Source organism: Gobius niger (genome assembly GCF_951799975.1).
Source record: "Gobius niger genome assembly, chromosome: 9".
Taxonomy (NCBI): Eukaryota; Metazoa; Chordata; class Actinopteri; order Gobiiformes; family Gobiidae; genus Gobius; species Gobius niger.
The window spans coordinates 6,922,714-6,944,445 of record NC_136860.1 but is presented as its reverse complement, the minus strand read 5'-3'; the positions used below and the strand labels follow the sequence as shown (position 1 = coordinate 6,944,445).

The following is a 21,732-nucleotide window of genomic DNA, read 5'->3' as shown; positions in this document are numbered from 1 at the left end:
CTTACTCCGTGAGTGAGGCTTATTTAGTTGTCTTTTGGGTTTCATAAACCAGGCTCAGTTACTATGGAAACTGAGCAAGAAACTCTTTCTAAACACTGTACTTTGATCACACACTGAAAGCTCTATCTATTACTGTCGCAAATGTTATTGTGTCACTTAAACAGTGTAGTAAAAATGATGGTTTATGGAGATCATTAATCAGTGCATATTTAATGAATATGTGAATGTAGATGTTTGTATTTTATATTAGGTCTATCATACTTTATTCTTTATGTTAAGCACAAAATAAGCCTTTCAAATGAACTTAAGGATGGTCTGAGTCTCTGCACTTTGTGACAGTAAAACACCTGTGTACGCAGCACAGAGTGGTTTCCCTCCTCTCCTTTGCGTCTCAAATGAAGGTGCTCCTCCATGGACGCCCCTGTGATGACGTTTAATCATGTCTCAGCTTCTCCCCTGACTGAGCCTGATCTCCTGTGTTTTACGCTCTGTGGAGGAAAGTCGGGCCTTGAGCCTCGCTTTTCTGAGTCACTTTTATGAAAACACAGAACTATATCAGGACTAAAACAAACACCAGATTTAGTCCTGCTACTTTCTGGTTAACGGGATACACTCAACCTACTGTGCCACTGTTGCCGTCTTATACTATATATTTCCCCCCCAATGTAGAGTGATTCAAACCCCGTCTACTCCCAACATTACGGTACTCCCATACTGGATAACTGCAGTAACTCTGGGCCCGTAGCACGTACCTCCTGCAGCAGGACGATCTTTTCCAGCGGGCTCATGGGGCTGTGGGGTGACGTGTGGGGGGACACGTGTGGGGACCTGTGGGGGTGGGACTGGCTGTGGGGCGGGGGGCGACTGCTGGCTTTGCTGGATGAGGTCGGGCAGCAGGTGCAGGCGGCTCCTGTCCGAGCCGGGGTGGGGGTGATGATTCTGGGGGGAGGTATGTGGGTGCTGATGGGGATGGTGGTGGTGGTGTGGATGTGGGGGGCCGGACGTGACGTGGTTGAACCCGGGCGCGGGGCCCTGCGGTTGGGCGGGAGCGCCTCGCGGACGTCCCCCCGCACTCTGGAAGTAGAAAGACGGGTACAGGACGGTGGCGGGTCTACATGTGCGCCTGAGGAGCTCTGGCGAGGGGAAGGTGTTAGCTACGGCAAAGCGGGGGCTAATGTGGCTAAGCTACAGGCCACAGTGAAGAAGCCGGTTAGTCCAGAAAAGTGCAGAAAGTTAGTTCAAGTTAAAAGTCTACCGCGTCATCATTCATGGTTTTCGGTGACATCGCTTGAAGGGATTAGCAACGGCGACACAATATGAACTGGACAATAGCGGTTACATTTTTAGACGACCAACTCTAAAAAGTCTATCACATTGACTAGACTTCAGGATCGAATGTTGTTAGAAAACTCTCAACATTTACCACTGCTTGAAAAATCGCTGTTTTCACCTGCCGTGTCTCGCCTTAAGGACTGTATAGTAATGGGAAAGATGATTCACTGCTTTAAAAAATAATCTGGTCCAGGCCACTATGGGAGTGACCAATAGGTGGCACAGTTGAGTAGCATTCAAGCTAATAGCTAACCCTGTGAGACACTGGAAAAAGCCCATTAAAATTTGATATAGTTATGACAACACAATACACTTTTCTGTGACTAGGGTGGCCAGATTTCCCTTATTAAAAAAACAGGACACGATGGGAACTTGTGGCGGGAGCTAAAAAGTGACTTTTACCCCCAGGTTGAACAGTGAGGTTGGTTCTAAAAGTGTTAATGTTAATTAAATGGATCATAGACGTTAGAGCTGTTTTCTTGGTTCATTTGATGTGGAAACTTTGCGTTTGATGCACACAAAGGTTTCAAGTAAAAAACACTGATTCTGGCGTGGCAGGAAGAAAAACTGGGACTGTCCCGGGTAAACTGGGACATCTGGTCACCCTACTTTATGAGCAACAAATGTAGCTTATCGAGTTAGTGTTGTAAATACACTGTTTCGCTGCTAATGCGTGTGTCCTGTGAAGGGTTTTTAAATGGCAAAAAAGATTTATTTCTGACTTCATTATAAGATTCTGGTAAAAAAAAACAAGACTTGTGAGTAAACAGTGTGTCAGACAGTGCTGTGCCTTCCGATGATGTCACACGAAAACTATGAATAGAAGGAGCATTGACGCAAGGCTTTTGAAAGTTAAAAAGAGGAGCTTTTTGTGAACAATTTTCGATCCGTGGCTACCTGAGTTTATTACTCTGCATTACTCAGTGAACCCCAAGACCCAAAGTGCACAGTTCTCCCACTGGGATTCTTGGATTAAACCAGGACTTCACCGGACTAAGGCTGAACCAATGGGCGAGGAACGTGCTTCTCTATGATCCTCAGGGCGGGGAGCTGACAATGCTGTAATACCACCCCCTTGTGGTCCGGGGCGACTCCAAAAGACACTTGGTAGATAGGATTCTAATGGGACCTCAAATGTCCCTTCCCGCCTTTTTGCCCTTTTAAGGAACAGGCAGCCATGTAAGTTTCACAGAGGATTTGGGACCATTACCGTGAATGGGGCTGAATGGGACCCACTCACCTGCATTACATTATATCTATGTTCTGAACACAATTCTCTGAAAACCCATTATTTTCCCGTGATGTTGGGAAATCCAGGTAGAAATCATTTGGTAAACGTGCTCAATGACCCATCCTTCAACTAGGACAAGCACCAGGGGAACCGTCTTCATCTTTGTGGTGCATGCAAACTGGAGGATGAACCTGTTGTGCATGTTTTATGCTGATGGTGGAAACCAAGTGTGACGCAGGGAGAACATCCAAGCTCCATTCCCGGTGAAGAATTGGGATGTTAGATATGCGTTGTTGGGATTGAGTTTAGGGCCTTTCAGCTTCATTTTAATTAAGAAAATCACAAATGCAAATAAAGTGGACCAGGATCATCATCATTTATGACCAATGGGACGGAACAAACTACTCACAGAAGTAAAGATGGGAATATAAGTGGGCCAGTTGGGACTAATTTGACCTATTGGTGATATCTGGACTATACTGTTGCAGAAGTCAAAACATAAGCAAACAAAGCAGCGATCCCAAACAATGCTCCTAATTATTACTGTATACATTTTTATTCTGCTATCTAAAGTACAGTACAGTAAAGACACTTGATTTTAGGTATGTTTCCACCAATGTAAACAGTGTAATGCTACGCAGTGTGGCTTTAAGCTGCCCCAACCCCTCTGTAATTCACTGACTCTTGATTTTTTAAAGTGGGGAGCGGCTCCTTGATGTGAAAGAAGAAAAGGAAGAGGGGATGAACAGAAGGTGAAGGAGTACAAACATAGGAGAACTCAAAGATGGCGGGTGCACATATACCACACGTGTTTAGGTTTGGCCGTGGACCGTTACCTGCCGGACGATCAGAGTGCTGTCCTTGCAGGGAGTGGAACCCGCGTCAATCTCCCCGTCATGAACCACCATGGTCTTGGCTGACTCGCTCTCGCCGTTACTCAGTCTGAGGGAATCAGAAAGGAAAATGTGGATTACAGATCACGAGCTGATCAAGTTATTGCAGTCCCACTGAGTTTTCAGAGTGACTTTTTCAAGAGTCTTAGCCCCAGAGGCGAACCTATTGTACATGTTTGTGTTTTGCTTTTTTGTGGCAGAAAAAAAAATTGGGAGAACATGCAAACCCCACAGAAGAAAGACCCGACCGCCCCAGGGTTTGAAACTAGGACCTTTTTAGTACAACAGGAATGGCAACTACAGCATTGGTAAGTTAAGGCTAGGGATGCACCAAACCGATACTGGTATCGGATATCGGAGCCGATACTGGAAAAAAAAATGATATCAGGTATTGGCAACAGATATCGGATACTGAATCGATACCTGTTTTAAAAACACAACTTTCACCAACAAAATTTAAGTCAATATGGACATGCTGTATCTCATTTTAAGGGCAGAACTTCACTAGAGAATTCACTCGTTCATTTTGCACACTCATTGTGCGCAAAATGCCACGGCTAGCAACAGTATGCTAACGCTAACAGTAACTAATCAAGGCTGGGACAGAAACACTGATTGGATCACCCAGAGTAATACAATAAAATGGGCCACTGCTGGATTCATTCAGTTTCGATTTATGGCGTGGTTTTGAGCATAGTTTTTTTTTGTTGCAGTATCGGAGCAGAGTTTGAAATTTCAGTATCATGACAAGACTAGCTGTAAGCCACTACAATGCTTCAGCTTCTCCGCTCTAAAGACTAAATGAAGGCAACATAAAGGCCACTTCAGACACTTGCTTTGCTTTGTTGTCTTCGGGCCCCGACGTGGACTCCTCCCCTCCCTCCTGGTCCACTTCTTCGTCCTCCTCATCCTCGCTGGTGTCCGAGTCCTCGCTCGACGAAGAGTAGTCCGTCACCTTGTTGGGCGGACGCACGTCGTCGGCCGCGCGCAGCTCTTTGGCCAGAGCCGTCAGGTCCTGCGAGAGATCGCAAAGACAAACACGGTGGATTTAGCGGCGTTAGGAGAGCATGTTGATTCGACGTCTCCTCTGGGTTAGCTTTAGCGAAGCTGTGAGAGAGGCGGGAGACGGGAAGCTGCGAGGAGGAAGAGATTAGAAGAGCCAGCCAATAAGAAGCAAGTATTAACGTCCAGGACCGGAGGTAAACACGGACAGTGGGCGTGTAAAAGGTTCCGCCAAACTTGAAAAAGACCATGTCGTTTTTAACGTTAGGTAGGATAGATGATAAGGTTAGGTAGGATAGGCAAAAGATGAATTTTGACATTTGTTTTGAATTGATGTGTGTATTCATGGATGAGGCTTCACTTTTGACGCCCTTGTCCGTGTTCACCTGGTTTAAACCCAAAGGATGAAGAAGCCCATGAGTCCAATTTGTAGAGGTTAGTCGATTAATCCGAATCATGAACAAACAGTTAGAGCTGAAAAGATGAAGAGTAGGATTAGAATCTCAGCAGAAAAGGCACAAGCTGTTAGTGAAGGAACCCACAGCCACAGCACTTAAAGCAAACCCCAAACACGCTTCAGAAACGCTACATCCAAAAAGACGCTAGGGCTAGCTAACGAAGCTAGCAGCTACGGGCTAGTCGGTGCTAGCTCGGGTCTACGCCGCTCTCACCGCAGGTTTGCCCGGCCTGTGCACGTCCCTTCGTTCCTCCACTTTTTTCCCAGCCTGTTCTGCTCGCCGGAGGGGAGAGCCCTCAGACTTGGACGCGGCTGAGGAGGGTCAAGGGTCAGAGGTCAGTTTTACTGATGTTGCAAGTCCTAGAACAGTTCTAGAAGTCTTTTTTTTGTCTGTCTATTCAATTGGGGGTAGCACTCACAGCGCGCCCGGACCCGCTCCCCGGACCCGCACTGGGACCCCGGGTGAGAGGAGGAGGAGTTACTGGAGCTGGAGGAGGAGCTTGACCCCCCGCTGCCCGTGTGATTGGTCAGTCTGGACTCGGCAGACGGGTGATTGGTGGGCTTGGGCGTCAGTTTCTCCACTCGCTCCCACAGCAGCCGAGGCTCCGCTGCGCTGTGGGGACAGGACAAGTACGGGTCAAATACACTCACATCAAAGTCACACTTGGTAAAGGCTGCATTTGTCGAGGTAATAATAATAATAATAATAATAATAATAATAATAATAATAATAATAATAATAATAATAATAATAATAATAATAATAATAATAATAATAATAATGCATCACTTTTATATAGCGCTTTTCTGGACACTCAAAGACGCTTTACATTGCATTATTCATTCACTCCATACTTGGTGGTGGTCAACTACTATTGTAGCCAAGGCTACCCTGGGGTAGACTGACGGAAGCGAGGCAACCAGTCTGCGCAAGTGGCCCCTCTGACCACCACCACTCACTCACCGACTAGGCCCTACCTGCTCAGCTTCAGAGGTCAATGTCCTCTAAGAGGGCCGGGGTCTGCACGTTAGGAACCCCTGCTCTAGATTGTCCCCGTGTCTCCATGAGGTCTTCAAACTGTATGACTCAAAACCAAAGTAACTTGGCCCCTCGAGGAGTTTGATTTTGCCCGTGAGGGGCCATTTTGATTGATTACCGATATTTGCAAATGTTGTGGACAGAGGGGGTCAGTAAAAATCGAGTTGGTAAGTCAAATCCAGTCGAGTTTTTGCATTTTTGACAAATAATTCGGATGTTTCAAGATCTTTGTTAGAAACTGCACAGTGACGTTTCTTTTTTGTGTGTTTTTTTTTGTTTTTTACAGAGATTACCTTTACTATTTTTCAAGGTTTGTTGACGCACTGGGGTGGTCAATTGAAAATCAACTTTTTATAAAGAAAAAATTCGCCCAGCTCTAGTCAGTAACTAAGTAAATTTGCTGACGTAGAGTTTTTGAGTATCTGTACTTTAATTTAGTAGTATTTGTGTTTGTGAGAACTGATTTATGTATTCAGTCATTCTTTATTTAACCAGGAAAGTCCTACTGAAATCAGGAATTTAATTATTTCGAGGGGAGTCCTATTATACATGTTTTTATTACTTTTACTCCACTTCATTTAAAAGATAGATATACTGCTTTCTACTCCATTTCTAAAAAGACTCCAGAGTAAAAAGCAAAACTTGGCCACACATTTTGCTCCACTTTAACTCTTATGACGCACACTGCGGAACAGTAGGTGGCGCTGTGCAAGTGCACTATCAATGCCAATGGCTCACAACAAAGGAGGAAGGTTTGCCCCTGCACTGTTGCCGTACAGGTGATCAACTTGATTCATGTTTCAAATCATTACAAAAAATATTTTTTGCCTTATGGTAAATGCAAAACAAAACCGTGCTCTCAAGTAAAAAACAAAGCAAAAACAAAACAATGTCACATGTCGGCCATGCTTGTTAAGTGTTATGTTTCAGTTTCGCTTTAGTTAAAACACACACAGAGCAGCGCACATGATTCTCAGCTTGTGTTAGGGCTGTTCTTGTACGACTTTACGCTTGTACGTTTAACTTTGCAGGTCTTGAGTGTCTGCAGACTTCGCTTCAGCGGTTAGTGAGGATGACACAAAGTAAAAAAATACAGACTGAAATTTGCACTGTCACTATCGATGCATATGGTCAGGTTTTAGCACTGCGAGGCATCGTGGCATTGCTACACCCCCAGACATTACATTTTCTCAATAATTGTCTCAATAATGGTTTAAAATTTTCATTTGGATGGCCATGGTCTTTACGTGCCAATCTACTCACTTCCTCACTGGGCGAAATGTTAGGCAGTGTGGCTTTAAGTCCAGTTTTGTAGCACCGGGAGGTTAGACAGTGCGGTTACATAAGCCTCCTACCACTCACTACAGTCCGTACGATCTTACAGTTTTGATCATGACGCACAGTCTGAGGAGAATTCTCATTAAAATCTCAACCAGACAATAGCCCAGATTCACAGCTCCGCTCCGACTGGCACCATAAAAACACTCTGGCAAATCTATGTTGCTTTGCATTACGAGATTACGATTTGAATGATCTGCAGAGAGCTCTTTGTCGCTGCTGTATAATTCTGAGCTCAACAAACTCATATGTGTAGCATTTTGTTAAATGTTAAACGCTCGTGGGTGCGTTTCAAACGTGCACTGGGCCCCAAGTAAAATTTCAAATGTATTCATTTTGTACACTAGACGTGGGGTGCTCTCGATTCCTCGCTGCTCGGTCAATGTTGAGTCGAGAGAGAAATATCGCCCTCGACGTAAACATGAAGTATTTCGCTTTTTCTTCTCTGTTTTGAGGGAGTGTTCCTCAGACTGGATGTTTCTCTTTTCTGCTGCTTCCACTAAGTTTTGCACTTCTCCGTTACGACGCTTTCAGACTGTGATTCCCCTGGACTCTCTCTCGTGTTTGCACGTGCGCAGCTCACCTCAACACTGACCTGCAATAAACAACCTTGAACTGGAGAACAATCTCTACAGACTGACACATGGCACAGACTCTTAAAACGATATTATACTGTAATACTGTAATACTGCACTCAGGTGATGGATACAATCATGGAATGAGTCTGTTCCATTTTCAAAAGCATTTTTTTTTTCTCCCAACCACAACCAAAAACACTGTGCTCTTCAAACACGTCAGACATGGCAAAGAAGTCTGTAAAGAAACAAACTTCAGCTGTGTAAATTCCCTGATCAATCCGATAAATTCCCATATATTCCTGTTAATTTCCATGGTAGAAGTTGAAAATGCCTTATTAAACCTTATTAAAAATCTAGTCTGCTCTAGCTCGCTCCTCCAAGAAACCCTCCCAGGAGCCTGATGCTGCAGGTGCAAAGGTCTAGCCTTGTCCAATGGCTGTTGGGACACCTGACACTTGCGATGCATGGCCGGCTATACACATGTCTAATGTCATTGTTTACAGTCGGTGATCCCACACATGCGCACTACGCTGTGGGGTGGGGGGGGGGGGGGGGTGGAGTCTCACTTCCATAATCAATACAACCCACTCTAAACCTGGTTAATATCATTAACATCATTGTAAGACATCCACCGGCAATACGGTCGACCTGACAGACCACCCACCAAACAGAAACTGGCCACATATATTGTAAAGGACTGTGGCCTCATAAAGAAACTTATTGTGCTTTTCTCTAATTATTCAAAAACTACTTTAACAAATGCTGAATTATGAAAATCGTTTTCTACTAAATAATGATACAAAGACATGGGGGGGGGGGCAAAGTGGTTCAACAGACCATAAATACATGAATAACGGTGAATGCTAACTTGATGCTACATGTTAGCATCGGGCTAATGCTAACGGTTAGCTAGCGCTTGCTACAACTGCCGTTTTTTCACTTCTACTGAACAATCTGTTGCGACAAAATATCCATATGGGCCTGATTTACACTTGACTTTATTTATGTGATAAATAAGTTGATATTCCACCAGAAAATGGCTAAAAAGAGTGGAAAATTGTGTTTCTCTAAAGATTCTATTTTCCCCCTCGGTGAAGCCACACCCCCTTCTATGACAAGATGCCGTCTGTATCTATTGTAGCCACAGCCGCCATGGGGCAAGACTGACCATTTACCACGTGGCTATAAGATGCTGTTTATATCCTGATCTCTTATTATGTCAGTGCCCTCTGCTGGACACGTGTGCAATTCTTTCCTTTTTATCATTTAAATCGCTGCCCCCTAGTGGCTGGAGTTCAAATAACCGGTTTCGTTCTTTTTTGACACGCTTAGGAATTCATGCTCCTCGAAGGGCCACATTAAATCATCTGATGACGGCCTTGACCTTGACAAATGTGATTTAGACCATCGACCACGAGCTTCTGCACTAAACGGATGCTGCAAGCGGAAAACCCCCCTTTTCATCCGTGCCAAATACGGCAGCCACAAGGCCATAAAAAACTCATTTTCACATTTTCGCTTAAACCAGTTTAACAAATACATTTAGGCTATTTATTTATCATCATTACCAGCACTTAAATGTTACTAAATCACCAAGGTTGACCTAAGACGATAAAGCGGCTCAACCATCCCCAGTTTGGACAAAATGACCTGTTGTACGTTCAGAAAGTGCTCGTTTCCAAAAGCCTGACATGTGCCTGGGACTGTCCTGACTTCAGCGCGGGAACATCTACTACACCAGGCTTAGCAGACTCGATGCAGACACTGGAAAACTTCCTAAGGCGTGACCACGTGATTCCCGAAATAGTGACAGGTGAATGCTCTTACCTGGCTGGGGTCCGGTGTCCCGATTGGCTGCTGAGAGGGGTGTTGCCGTGGCGATGAGGCGAGTCTCGCCGCGGCAACACAGGCGAGCGTGACGTGGTCCTGGCGGGAACCTTATCGTGAAAGACAACAGACTCTCTTGACACGCACACATTGTAACAGACACAAACATGGGAAGCTGCACAGGCCAAAGTGTCATGGACGGTTCTAGAACATGGCTCTACAATCAATCCATAAGAACAAGTCATCCAATAGACTTTACCCCAGGATGACGAGCAGCGCCCAAAATAAACATGGTATTTGTTAAGTACAATGCAAAACACCAGATTTCCCCCACAGTGCATTACTGCATAACAAGAAGACAAGCCTGTAAAGCTGAAAGTATGATCAGACTCAACTCAGTAACAGTCTTTGTAACAGTCGTGTTTCTTCACTTTATCAGTTGATCGACATGGAAAGAAATGTTTTCTTGGAAAGGATCTTCTTTTAGCACAATACAAGGGGGCGTGGCCTCGCCGAGGGGGAAGAAAACCTCTCATGGGAATCACAATTTTTCACTCTTTTTAACCGTTATAACTACAAACGTCACACACAAAGGCAAGCCAAAGTCTGGTCCTTAAGGAGGTTTTTTCACAGCAGATTGTTCAGCAGAAACAAAAAAGGCACTCGTTGCTAATGTTAGCATAATAGCCTGAAGCTAACACTAGCTTTCTGGTTAGCATTGCCCGATTTAAGCATGTATGGGCTGCTTTTTTTTATCACTTTGCTCCTCTCCATGTCTCTGCATTGTTATCTTGTAGAAAGTACAGATACATAGAGGGATACAAAGTGATAGAATCCTGGTTAGCATGTCTGTTTTTTAACATGAGCTTCATGCTACAGGTGTAATTTAAGTGTTGCTCAAAACATACAAACATCCTGTAGAAGTGGCTTCAGATAAATTATATGCAATAGACAAGACATGGTTAGCAGTGGAGGCAATTTGAGCTCAGAAAAAGATGTTTAGACTGAATATGTGAATGAAACAAACATGACTGTATGTTTCTGTGAGGGTACAGCATTTGGACGCGGTCAAGCTGCAGAGCCTTAGCTTAGCCTCCTGCACATGCAGTTGTCTAGTATCCTCTCCTTCCTATACTTAACTCGTGTGCAGAAATGCACACACACTGGCATTTAGAAACCCACATATACCCGAGCTGTGCCTATATATGCGTGTCTGGTCATATCTGCCAAAACGGCACACTGCAGGTTATTTGTACATTGTAAATGACTACTTTCCGTGTCTGCGTTGTATGAAGGCAGACTGTAAGACTGACATCTGTGACATAACCACAGTGTGAGTGGGACTGCAGCTCAGAATAGCTCAGAGTGAGGCTCCTGCAGCCAATAATAGAAAAAACACTATAGGGAATACTATTATTATGAAGGCCAGACACTGCAGATGACTGGGGAGAGAACAATCTCCAGATATCAATTTGAAAGTGGCTGTTTAAACGTGAGTATACAATGTATTGGAAGTCATTTCATGTTTTATTAGAGGTGCACTGATCAGGAGTTTTAGGACCGATCATTGATTACCAATCACTAACATTTTGATCGATCGTGACCGATACTGATCACATGGTTTTAATTATTATGATTCATAATTTAGCAGTGAAAAATAATAATTTATATTTCTATTTGAATATTATACACTAGTAACAAATCTGCACATTGTCCTGCTTTACCTCCAACTTTGATATTATTATTTATTATTATTGATGTTATTACAAAGCTGTATTGGTTTATAGTTTATTGTTTTATTACCATGACAAAAGAATTTCCCTCATCAATGAAGTCAGTCTTTAATCTTTTTTATAGTCGTTCGTAAAGTATTTTTTATAGTGCGTTATATTTCGGCCAATCAAATCCCAGTCTGAGATGTGACTGCAGTTGCTTCAGATGTGTGTTCTGGTTATGGAGATGCTTTTTGGGCTGTAACTCCGGACAATATTTGACACGAGGTGCCAAACACCGACACGTTTTACTTTCTCTTCTGACTCGCAGCCATTTTACCGATCACACAAACCACGCCATGATCTTAAATCATCTCGCGGGCCGGATCAGGCTCACGGGCCGTATATTTGACACCTCTGCTTTAGACACATTTAGTCCAATTTGAGGTCAGTTTTCCCTTTGTACACACAGTTTAGTCCTGATTTGTTCTTCGTCTAGGCCTTGGTACTTGGAGGGAGGAGCTCTGTCTTTTATGAACATGGACGTGATCTCCAATTCAAAATGTAAAATATCAATGCTGAGGAAGCCAAAGGAATGTTTTCAAGCCCGTGTTAAAAACAAAAATTCCAAATCCAAATGGAAAGGCAAACTTGAAATGAGAAAAGTCAAATTTAGGCATGTTTCCTAACTCAGTCAAAGTTCATTTCAATAAACAGAGCTGTAGCCTCAAAAGAATCTACAGTGCGTGTTTGTCATTCGTTTGCATCAAAACAGGAAACCCACGGCCCGTTTGGGACCTCAGGGGACCTGCGGAGGAACCGGACTTCCTCCTCCTCGCTCTCCCCGTTTCGGTCACGTTTCCTCATGAAGTCAGTGGTCTCCGTCTCATCGTGGGAAGGAAAAAAAAACCTAAACAGCATTCCTGACCTGATTCTGAGCTACTCCCGAGCTCCTCCGGCTTTAATTCAATTATATTAATCCTCCACATGAAAACACGGAGCTGGAGGAGGAGCGGACGAGCGAGAGCGGCCGAGCTGTCTGGGTTCTCAGACGCATGACCTCATTTCTCTCACAAACATTTACACTCTGTGTCACTCCTCCACCTCCCTCCCTCCTCTGATCTTTCTTCCCTCTCTCAAACTCTAAGTGCCCAGTCCTTATTTTTCAAGTAATTCATCAAACAATATTCAGCATTAGGTCAAATGTAGGTTGTAGGAGATGGAGTGAATGAGCATTAACAAATCTCTGCCTGATTATAGAAACATCATTTATATCCACTACATTTACCAGGTACACAATGTTTTATATTTAAATGGATCTTTCTTGGTTCTTTTAGAAACACATTAGTATATGAAAGGCTATATCTTTAGCTTACTAGTTTCCACTGTGGTGCTAGCGTGTTTGTCAGAGGCGTCACATGACATGCATGATGTGTCTTATCAGCTGTGGCCACTCTGACAGATTTATTGCTTCTGCTTTACTTGGTGAGCTACTTTTATGTGACAAAAATGGCAAAGAGCTACTAATGCTTTGATAATAGTAGACTATGTGGAGTTCAGAGGATGCTTCAACACAAATAAAGAAAATAAGTTGAGTTTACAGTAGGGTTGGGTGTTACCAACTACTTCAAGATACGATACATACTAGGGCTGTGCAATTAATCAAAATTCGATTACAATTTTGATTATTACACTAAACGATAACAAAATTAGCATAATCGGGGAATAATCTGCTTTTTTTTGCAAAGCAGACTGGGATTATTTTCCCTTCGCATTTCGCGTGCCACGGCTCATGCTTTTGCCTGACATGAAAACAAACAGCGCTGTGTGATGATGTCATCAGGCCGCGCTGCTCAGTTTACTTGCGCAGGTGTAAGGGCGGGCCAGCAGGGGGCAGGTGTGAAACAGACACCTCTCCATAATCGAGGCAAACTTGAAATCATGTGTACTTTTAAGACTGTTCAGAAAACAGAAAATATTCAGCATAGTTTTTTTTTAATCAAAAAAAATATAAATAAAATAAAGACTTTTTTTTTAAAGGCAACAAATAATCGTTTGAATAATTGTGATTTCAACTATGACTAAAATAATCGTGATTATTATTTTATCAATAATCGAGCAGCCCTAATACATACATTATACATTAACTTGTTTATTTGGCATGGACAAAGTGAAGTACAAGTAAACATTGCCTCGGTGGCCGATGTTCTGTACACAGGGCGTCTAGCCATAGGCTTATAGATATAATATAATAAAGATGAGCGGGTCCCATTCAGGCCCATTCATTGAAAAGGAATAGCGACCTGTATAAGTGGTGAAATTGACAATAATGCTGACTTTGTTCTTTATGTGCCACCAGAGACAAGGGGGAAAGACGTCAGGGTGTTTTCAAGCGTGTGCCTAAGTTATGTCCTGGTGCAACTAAATGAAAAACCTTGGTGCAACCAACCCTAGTTAGTCTAACCCTGACACCGCTTTGTTCAAAAAAGATTCTGATCTTTTCAGTACTCGCATTGCCTCCGCTACAACACACTTCTTGCTTTCCACTGTCAGCTGTTGTTTAGGGCGACATACAACAGGTCGCTAAACATTCTAACCCGTAAAGTTAGGACACAAACAATATTGTACATTTTAATTGTGGCATAAAAGATCCAAACATGCCGACTTAAATGACTGTCATGTTTTTCTGTGACGTTTAAGGCTTTGATTTTGGTACAAAAAACTCAGAAACACTGACGGATAATTTGTCATTCTCTGTGTAAATTATTGAAAAAATTGAACATTGTCTAAATAGGTGGGACAGACCAGTTCTTATCCGGGGCGGGGCGTGGTCAGGGGGGGCCGGGTGAGAGGGGGCGGGGTCAGCGCGTGCAGGAGAGTACGGAGATGAAGATGGAGAATGATGATGATGATGACCGTGTAAGGGCCGGGTCTCCGGGCTGCTGAAGGCCGAGCTCTGATTGGTGAATGAGAGCGAGCGAGACACGGCGGGGGGTGTGGCCTTGCACAGGTGAGAGAGCACCTTTGCAAACACAGAGGGGGAGGGGTCAGTCGGCATGCAAGGGCACAAGCATGACGTCACGCGGTCAAAACAGCCAAAGAGCATTCACAGGGGAGCTTCATCATGCACAAACCACGGGGGGCAATGGGTCACACTAGGGGGCGTGGCCTAGCGAGGGGGATGACATATTGAGCACACACAAATAAAGTCGAGTCAAAATCAGGAATATTTTAACACTGCAAATTATACAGTAGAAGTGAAAAACACGGCACTCTAAGCTAGCGTTAGCATTAGCATGAACCTAGCATTAGAATCATGGTTAGCATGTACAAAATTTGTCTTTAGAGTAGTGGTGGAGTGATAGGTGAAAGAGTTGTTCTTTTCCCCTTTGTTTTGCCACTTCCTCTGTGTCTAAGCTAGTTCCGCTAATGTGTTGTTGTGAGCGCCAGCACTTTCTGTCCCATTTATTAGTTTGTGTTTATAAGGTCGGCTAGTTTGTCTTGATGCTAAAGGCTAATATGGATTAATAAACATTTAAACTTATATTACATCATATTATATTATATTATATTATATTATATTATATTATATTATATTATATTATATTATATACTTACTGTATATCTATGAAATTAAAACTATAGACAAAGCTATTTATGAAGATTTGTTAGCCTTTAGCTATAAAGGAGCTATACCTTATTTTACTTGTAGAAATGGAATGAAATGTATTTTGTCCTCCTTTAATATATTGTAAACTCAAACGTTTGTGGGGAAAACAGTGCGCATCAAATTATAAAACATTTGTATCCATTTTATGAACTTTCAGGCTATTTTTCTTGCATCTTTATGAAAGTGATCCTGTAAAGTGACCCTGCAAAAATGTGCCTATAAATTTGTCCCTGTACAGAATTTGAACGCTACAAATAGATTAGGGAAGTAACGTATGAGCTTGGACCACAACTAACGTTTTAATTTAGTGGCTTCCCCTTTCATTGTTTGCAATCACAAAAATCAGGTAAAGGGCCTTTAAGACAAACTCTCCAACGTCTCCGCCGATAGATGCTACGTCAGGTTTTTTATAACACGCAGTAATTGATCATCTACCAGGAAGTGGTTACAAATATTAAGCTAATCTTCATAGGAAACTAATAGGACATGATGTGCTGATGCTAGCAACTTCAGGTTAGCGGAAATAGCTTAATGACGAGCCAATAATAACAATGGGAGTGAATAAAAACTCATCATCATTTAACACATTTATCACATCCCTAACATCACAAGCACCTTTGATATGGAAGTTTTGAAAAAACTTTTCTATTTTCTGAATAGGAAACAGTTTTATAATGATTATTACACCCGCACAAAACAGCAGTAGCAGTAAAGTACAGTTAGTTTAGAGTCTGTGTATTCTCCACATAACCACATTACTACATTAGTTGAGGATAATTTCAGTAATCGATTAGTTTAATCAGATTATATGTTTCGGCCCAACACTGTATGTCAGTTGTACGACGGTGAATTTGTAACAAGCATCTATGTCATGGCTGCTCTAGGACTGAAATGGGTTTGGGGATAACACTCTGGATCATTATGACTGTGATAAGGATTTGGAATGAACAAAATGAACCAAGATGATCATGCAGCACAGACATGCAACAGTCAGCAGCAGGGGGAATGAGGCTGGTGCTCCCAAATGTTGTCTTCCAACATTCTTCCATGTTCGAGGTACAATCCAGCATTTAAGATAATAAAGAATGTCACATGTATTTCTGTGAATGCTCCTGAAGTGGTTCTCATTCATTGTTTCAGCTGGGACAAGTAACTTTCTTTAGTCTCCAGACCCAGCATTATACAATTATGACACAAAACAGAAAGGATCATCCTGTGTCACCAATGAGTCATTTGTTCAAATTCATAATCGACTTTTAAAACCGCAGCGCTCAATCCAAAAGAGAAAAGATGTGTTTCTCACAGCAACACAGCACACAAAGGAACAATAATTACACAAGTCCTGAAAGTGCGTCTGTGAGTCTGTGAAAGGGGGAGGGCCACCTGCCAATCAAACGGTTATAGGAACAAATCACACAGTCAGGGTATTATTCCAAAACACAAGAGAACAACACGCTTCTGCTTCCTGAAAACACACAACAGCACGCAGTCATTTTAAAGATCACATGTCAAGGGCTGGGAACGTACAGGCAGTGGACATTCCGCATCAACCAAATCCTTGTAGGCTTTAGTGTCAAAAGAGTGTAGGGTTTTTGTTAAAGTTTTTATAAAGTAATGTACTGTACAGTGGCTTCAAAAAGTTTCAACGGTGACGTTTGTAGAATGTGCTCTTTGTGGTTTAAGAAGTGACTTAAAGGTGCATTATGTAACTTTTTATGCATGGCGCCTTTACTTTCCATCACACGGCCTCAATTACACTCTAGAGTTAATTGTTTTTTAGGGTTTCTGGTAGGTTGCCCATACATGTTCGAAGTAGCCAGAGGAACTTTCTCCCATTTCGCCACCATTACTTTCATAAATGCTGAATATTGAATATATTTTTCCACTAAGTAAAGATACAGAGGAGCAAAGTGGTTGAACAGCCCATAAATACTTAAAAATTGGACAAAGCTAACCAGGAAGCTACGTTAGCTTCACGCTATATATGCTAACGTTTGCAACAAGTGCCGTTTTTTTTGCTTGATCACAATTTTTCATCATTTTTTTCACATTTTTTTCATCATTTTTCCATCATATTTTCGTCCTTTTTCTCCCCTTTTTTTTTATTATTTTTTCACAATTTTTCAAAATGTTTTCATCATTTTTTCACACTTTTTTTCATCATTTTTTCACAATAAGGCTTTTATAAAGTAATGTACTGTACAGTGGCTTCAAAAAGTTTCAACAGTGACGTTTGTAGAATGTGCTCTTTGTGGTTTAAGAAGTGACTTAAAGAGGGGGTATTATGCTTTTTTCAGCCACATAGCACCAGTCTATAGCACACTACAATGATGACCAAACCTTCTGTTGGTCTGTAAATGCAGTAAATTAGAATAACTGCCTTGTATAAAATTGCTCTTTCAAAATGGCGGTAGCATATGACTTGAAATAGGCCTCTGTCTCTTTAAGAACCTCTGACCCTTTCAGACACGCCCCCTCCACACGCTGTCTGTGGTATCACAACAATACTCCGCTTGTCTCAACAGTATTGAAACTACGATCGGTGCATTTTAATTTTTATTGTTGGAAAGGAGCTACTGTTTATCACTTTGTGAAAAATGGCCACACAGGATATTATTTGGAGACGAACCTTCCACACCGGACGCTTGGAAGGGGCTCTTGCCTGAAAAATAACTGCTGTTTGGAGGCTCTCTCTTTGCATCTGCCATGCCCTATGGATCTCTAACTATACCCCCATGGACGACACCAGGATTTGCAGGAGCCCATACGATTCAAAAGACGGACATTATCTGTGCAGGTGGACAATGGTTTTTCGAGGTTACCCCGTTAGCTTGTTATAATCGACTACAGCTCATTGTTGATGAAAAGTCTGCAATAAACCACAAATGTGTAAAGCCAGGCTCATTGTGTGATCATCGTAAAGGCTGCTTCGAGTAGTTGCTGCTTTATTGACGTTATTTGTGCATAATATGCTGCCTGTTTTCAATGAATGTTGTGAAGGTGAAGGTTGTTAGCTTGTCGCGGCTAATAGTGCCTTAGCTCCGGGAGAAACCACTCGGCTACGACTCACTGTAGATGAAATGTGAGCAATAAACTACGAAATCAACAAGCCAGGCTCCGTGTGTGATCGTCATAAAGGCTGCTTCAAGCAGTTGCCTGTTTTAGTGACGTTTTCAATGCATAATATGCTGCTTGTATTCGGTGAATTTTCCCGTTAGCTTATCGCGGCTAGCTTGTTAGCTCCGGGAGAAACCACTCGGCTACGACTCACTGTAGATGAAATGTGAGCAATAAACTACACAATCAACAAGCCAGGCTCCGTGTGTGATCATCATAAAGGCTGCTTCAAGCAGATGCCTGTTTAGTGACGTTTTCAATGCATAATATGCTGCTTGTATTCAGTGAATTTTCCCGTTAGCTTGTCGCAGCTAGCTTGTTAGCTCCGGGAGAAAGCCACTCGGCTATGACACATTGTAGATGAAATGTGAGCAATAAACTTCCAAATCAACAAGCCAGGCTCCGTGTGTGATCATTGTTAAACGGTTCTTTATGTGTGTGGTGGTTTTATTGACTTTATGTGTGCATATTTCTCGTTTTAACGTGATGACTCGAGGTTTAGCTTAGCATTAGCTTTCTCCGGAGGCTCTGTGCATCATCACGGCCCAGCGCAGAACCAGACACTGAAATAAGTGTTCTTGTCACCGGTTTTAATCCTGGGTGTTTCGGTAACAGAAACACTGATGTGTGTCTTTGTAAAAGTCTGCTATAACTCCGGTTCACAACACATGAAGCTAATCCTCCATGATGACTCTGTTTACATCTTAGGGCTGGACACTGCGGGGAGGGGGTTCTGCTGAGGGGCAGTGGTTGGTTACTCGGCTGGTGACGAAAGGTCGGAGGCGTATCCTGGAGGTCGAGGGCGTTTCCTGAAGGACTCAGGCGTTTTATCCCTAAAATGGCCGCCATCAGAGTTTCTACAGATTACTCGAAAATACGTGAATGTGCTAAGGCAACACTTCAGGCATGTTTTTAATGAGGGAATGACTTAATAACATGATGTAAAGCTTGATAAAGTCCATTTTGCATAATACCCCCCCTTTAAAGGTGCATTATGTAACTTTTTATGCATGACGCCTTTACTTTCCATCACACGGCCTCAATTACACTCTAGAGTTAATTGTTGTTTTTAGGGTTTCTGGTAGGTTGCCCATACATGTTCGAAGTAGCCAGAGGAACTTTCTCCCATTTCGCCACCATTACTTTCAAAAATGCTGAATATTGAATATATTTTTCTACTAAGTAAAGATACAGAGGAGCAAAGTGGTTGAACAGCCCATAATACTTAAAAATTGGACAAAGCTAACCAGGAAGCTACGTTAGCTTCACGCTATATATGCTAACGTTTGCAACAAGTGCCGTTTTTTTTGCTTGATCACAATTTTTCATCACTTTTTTCACATTTTTTTCATCATTTTTCCATCATATTTTCGTCACTTTTTCACATGTTTTTTCATTATTTTTTCACAATTTTTCAAAATGTTTTCATCATTTTTTCACAATAAAGCTTTTATAAAGTAATGTATTGTACAGTGGCTTCAAAAAGTTTCAATGGTGACGTTTGTAGAATGTGCTCTTTGTGGTTTAACAAGTGACTTAAAGGTGCATTATGTAACTTTTTATGCATGGCGCCTTTACTTTCCATCACACGGCCTCAATTACACTCTAGAGTTAATTGTTTTTTAGGGTTTCTGGTAGGTTGCCCATACATGTTCAAAGTAGCCAGAGGAACTTTCTCCCATTTCGCCACCATTACTTTCATAAATGCTGAATATTGAATATATTTTTCTAGTAAGTAAAGCTACAGAGGAGCAAAGTGGTTGAACAGCCCATAAATACTTAAAAATTGGACAAAGCTAACCAGGAAGCTACGTTAGCTTCACGCTTTCCATCATTTTTCCATCATATTTTCGTCACTTTTTCGACCATTTTTTTCATTATTTTTTCACAATGTTTTCACAATTTTACAAAATGTTTTCATCATTTCTTCACAATTTTTTGTGACACGATTTTTTTTATTCCCGTTTCATTCCCTTAACCACCGGGAAAACTAATTTCCAATTAACCCCTTAACTCCCGCCCAAACCGATTCACAATTCACAAAAAACATCCATATGGACACGATTTTGGCTTTGACTTTATTCGTGTGTGTGTTTTTTTTAAATGGCTAAAAAGAGTGAAAAATTGTGATAACCATAAGGAAGGTTTTCTGCCCCCTCAGCTCGGCCCGTGTACGGCGTGTTGCCGTCCAAATCTATAAGCAGCGAAAACCTCCCAGAAACTCTCACCAGCAATTGATCCTGGAAGTGTAATTGAGGCCACCGAGATGGAAAGTAAAGGCACTATGCTAACTGGGTCAGTAAAAGGTCAAACACGCACCACGATCAACCTTTTTTCGGCATAAAGTTATATAATGCACCTTTTAAAAAACGCCATAAGCTGCATTTGAGGACACAAGCACACGTTTAAAATATGTGAACTGAACGTGTCACTTTAGTTCCAACTCAAATGGAAAAAGAAACTTTTTGTTTAAAAAATAGATGTTTAAAAACAGATGTTTATGAAATATTTTGCTGATTTTTTCTCCAGGCCCCAAACTGTTTTTAGCACATCTTACCAACTGTAAATTCGCAGCCCTCGACATTAGATTACCCTCATAAAAGCTGGGAAAAAAGCCTACAATTACAACATCCAACAACAACAAATGAGACGGCAATTAATGGGGAAGGTAAGCCTTCTATGATGAATACAACATCAACAAACAGATAATGCAATAAGACTGGGTCACATCTGCTGTAAAAGAATTGCATAGTGAGTAGTGGTCTTACCTGTGGTTCCCCGGGCCGGTGCTGGGCCTGGTTCTCGGAGGCGGCGTTCCCGTTGGCGTGTGTGGACTCGGAGCGGACCGGGGGCACAGGCGGCTGCGGTTTGATCTGAACCGCTTGTGGGGAGCCCTGGACGTTCTTCCGGTATCGCTCATCCGCCTAGACAAGAGGAGACAAAATGCCTTGTTTTTGGAGGAAGCCACATTCAAGTGCCAAGTTGGCAGTTCAACCAGGAAGACTGGGTTTTCTCTTTTCACTTGTCTGTGTCTGTCGACCAATCAGAACAAGGAGGTCCTGGGTCTTGATTCCCAGATCGTGTGGACCCTTTCCGAGTGGAGCTTTAAAAGGCATTGGCTCCTTTGCTTCTACCTGATGTTTCACCTACAACCCTCCGTCCCACATCGCCAACACAGCATTAGAAGCCTCCTTGTGTCTTGCCACAATAGATTGGGCCTATTTTTTCCAAAATCTCATCACGGACATCTCCACTTGCCCGAGCACCAAAGTGTATCCATTAAACATGAGTCTTTCCTGGTTGAAATACCACACAGTTAATGACAAACAGTTAAAACGTTCCTTGCCATTGACAGACACCATTAGACAGTTAGTGAAGCTAACCTCAGCACCACATTATATTGCCAGATTGCAAACCCTTTAAGAGAAACTGAAGGTTAAAACACTAGAAATACCACCAAAAACAACAGGCTTAATATTATTTTTGTAAATATTCCACAGCAGCACCTCCATGCAAAGAGCCCAGAAACTGTGAGT

The 21,732-nt window shown here is 42.4% G+C and overlaps 1 protein-coding gene across 1 annotated transcript in view; it reads right to left on the bottom strand.

Annotated features, from left to right (window-relative positions):
• The window catches only part of LOC306967716 (mitogen-activated protein kinase kinase kinase kinase 4-like), a 60,459-nt gene that overhangs the window by 8,762 nt on the left and 29,965 nt on the right, over nt 1-21,732 (bottom strand). Inside the window, 9 exon segments of the mRNA XM_079562857.1 lie at nt 753-828; nt 830-1,074; nt 3,400-3,505; nt 4,293-4,471; nt 5,130-5,227; nt 5,335-5,528; nt 9,698-9,808; nt 14,226-14,431; nt 20,965-21,120. Coding sequence (XP_079418983.1) covers nt 753-828; nt 830-1,074; nt 3,400-3,505; nt 4,293-4,471; nt 5,130-5,227; nt 5,335-5,528; nt 9,698-9,808; nt 14,226-14,431; nt 20,965-21,120 — 1,371 coding nt within the window.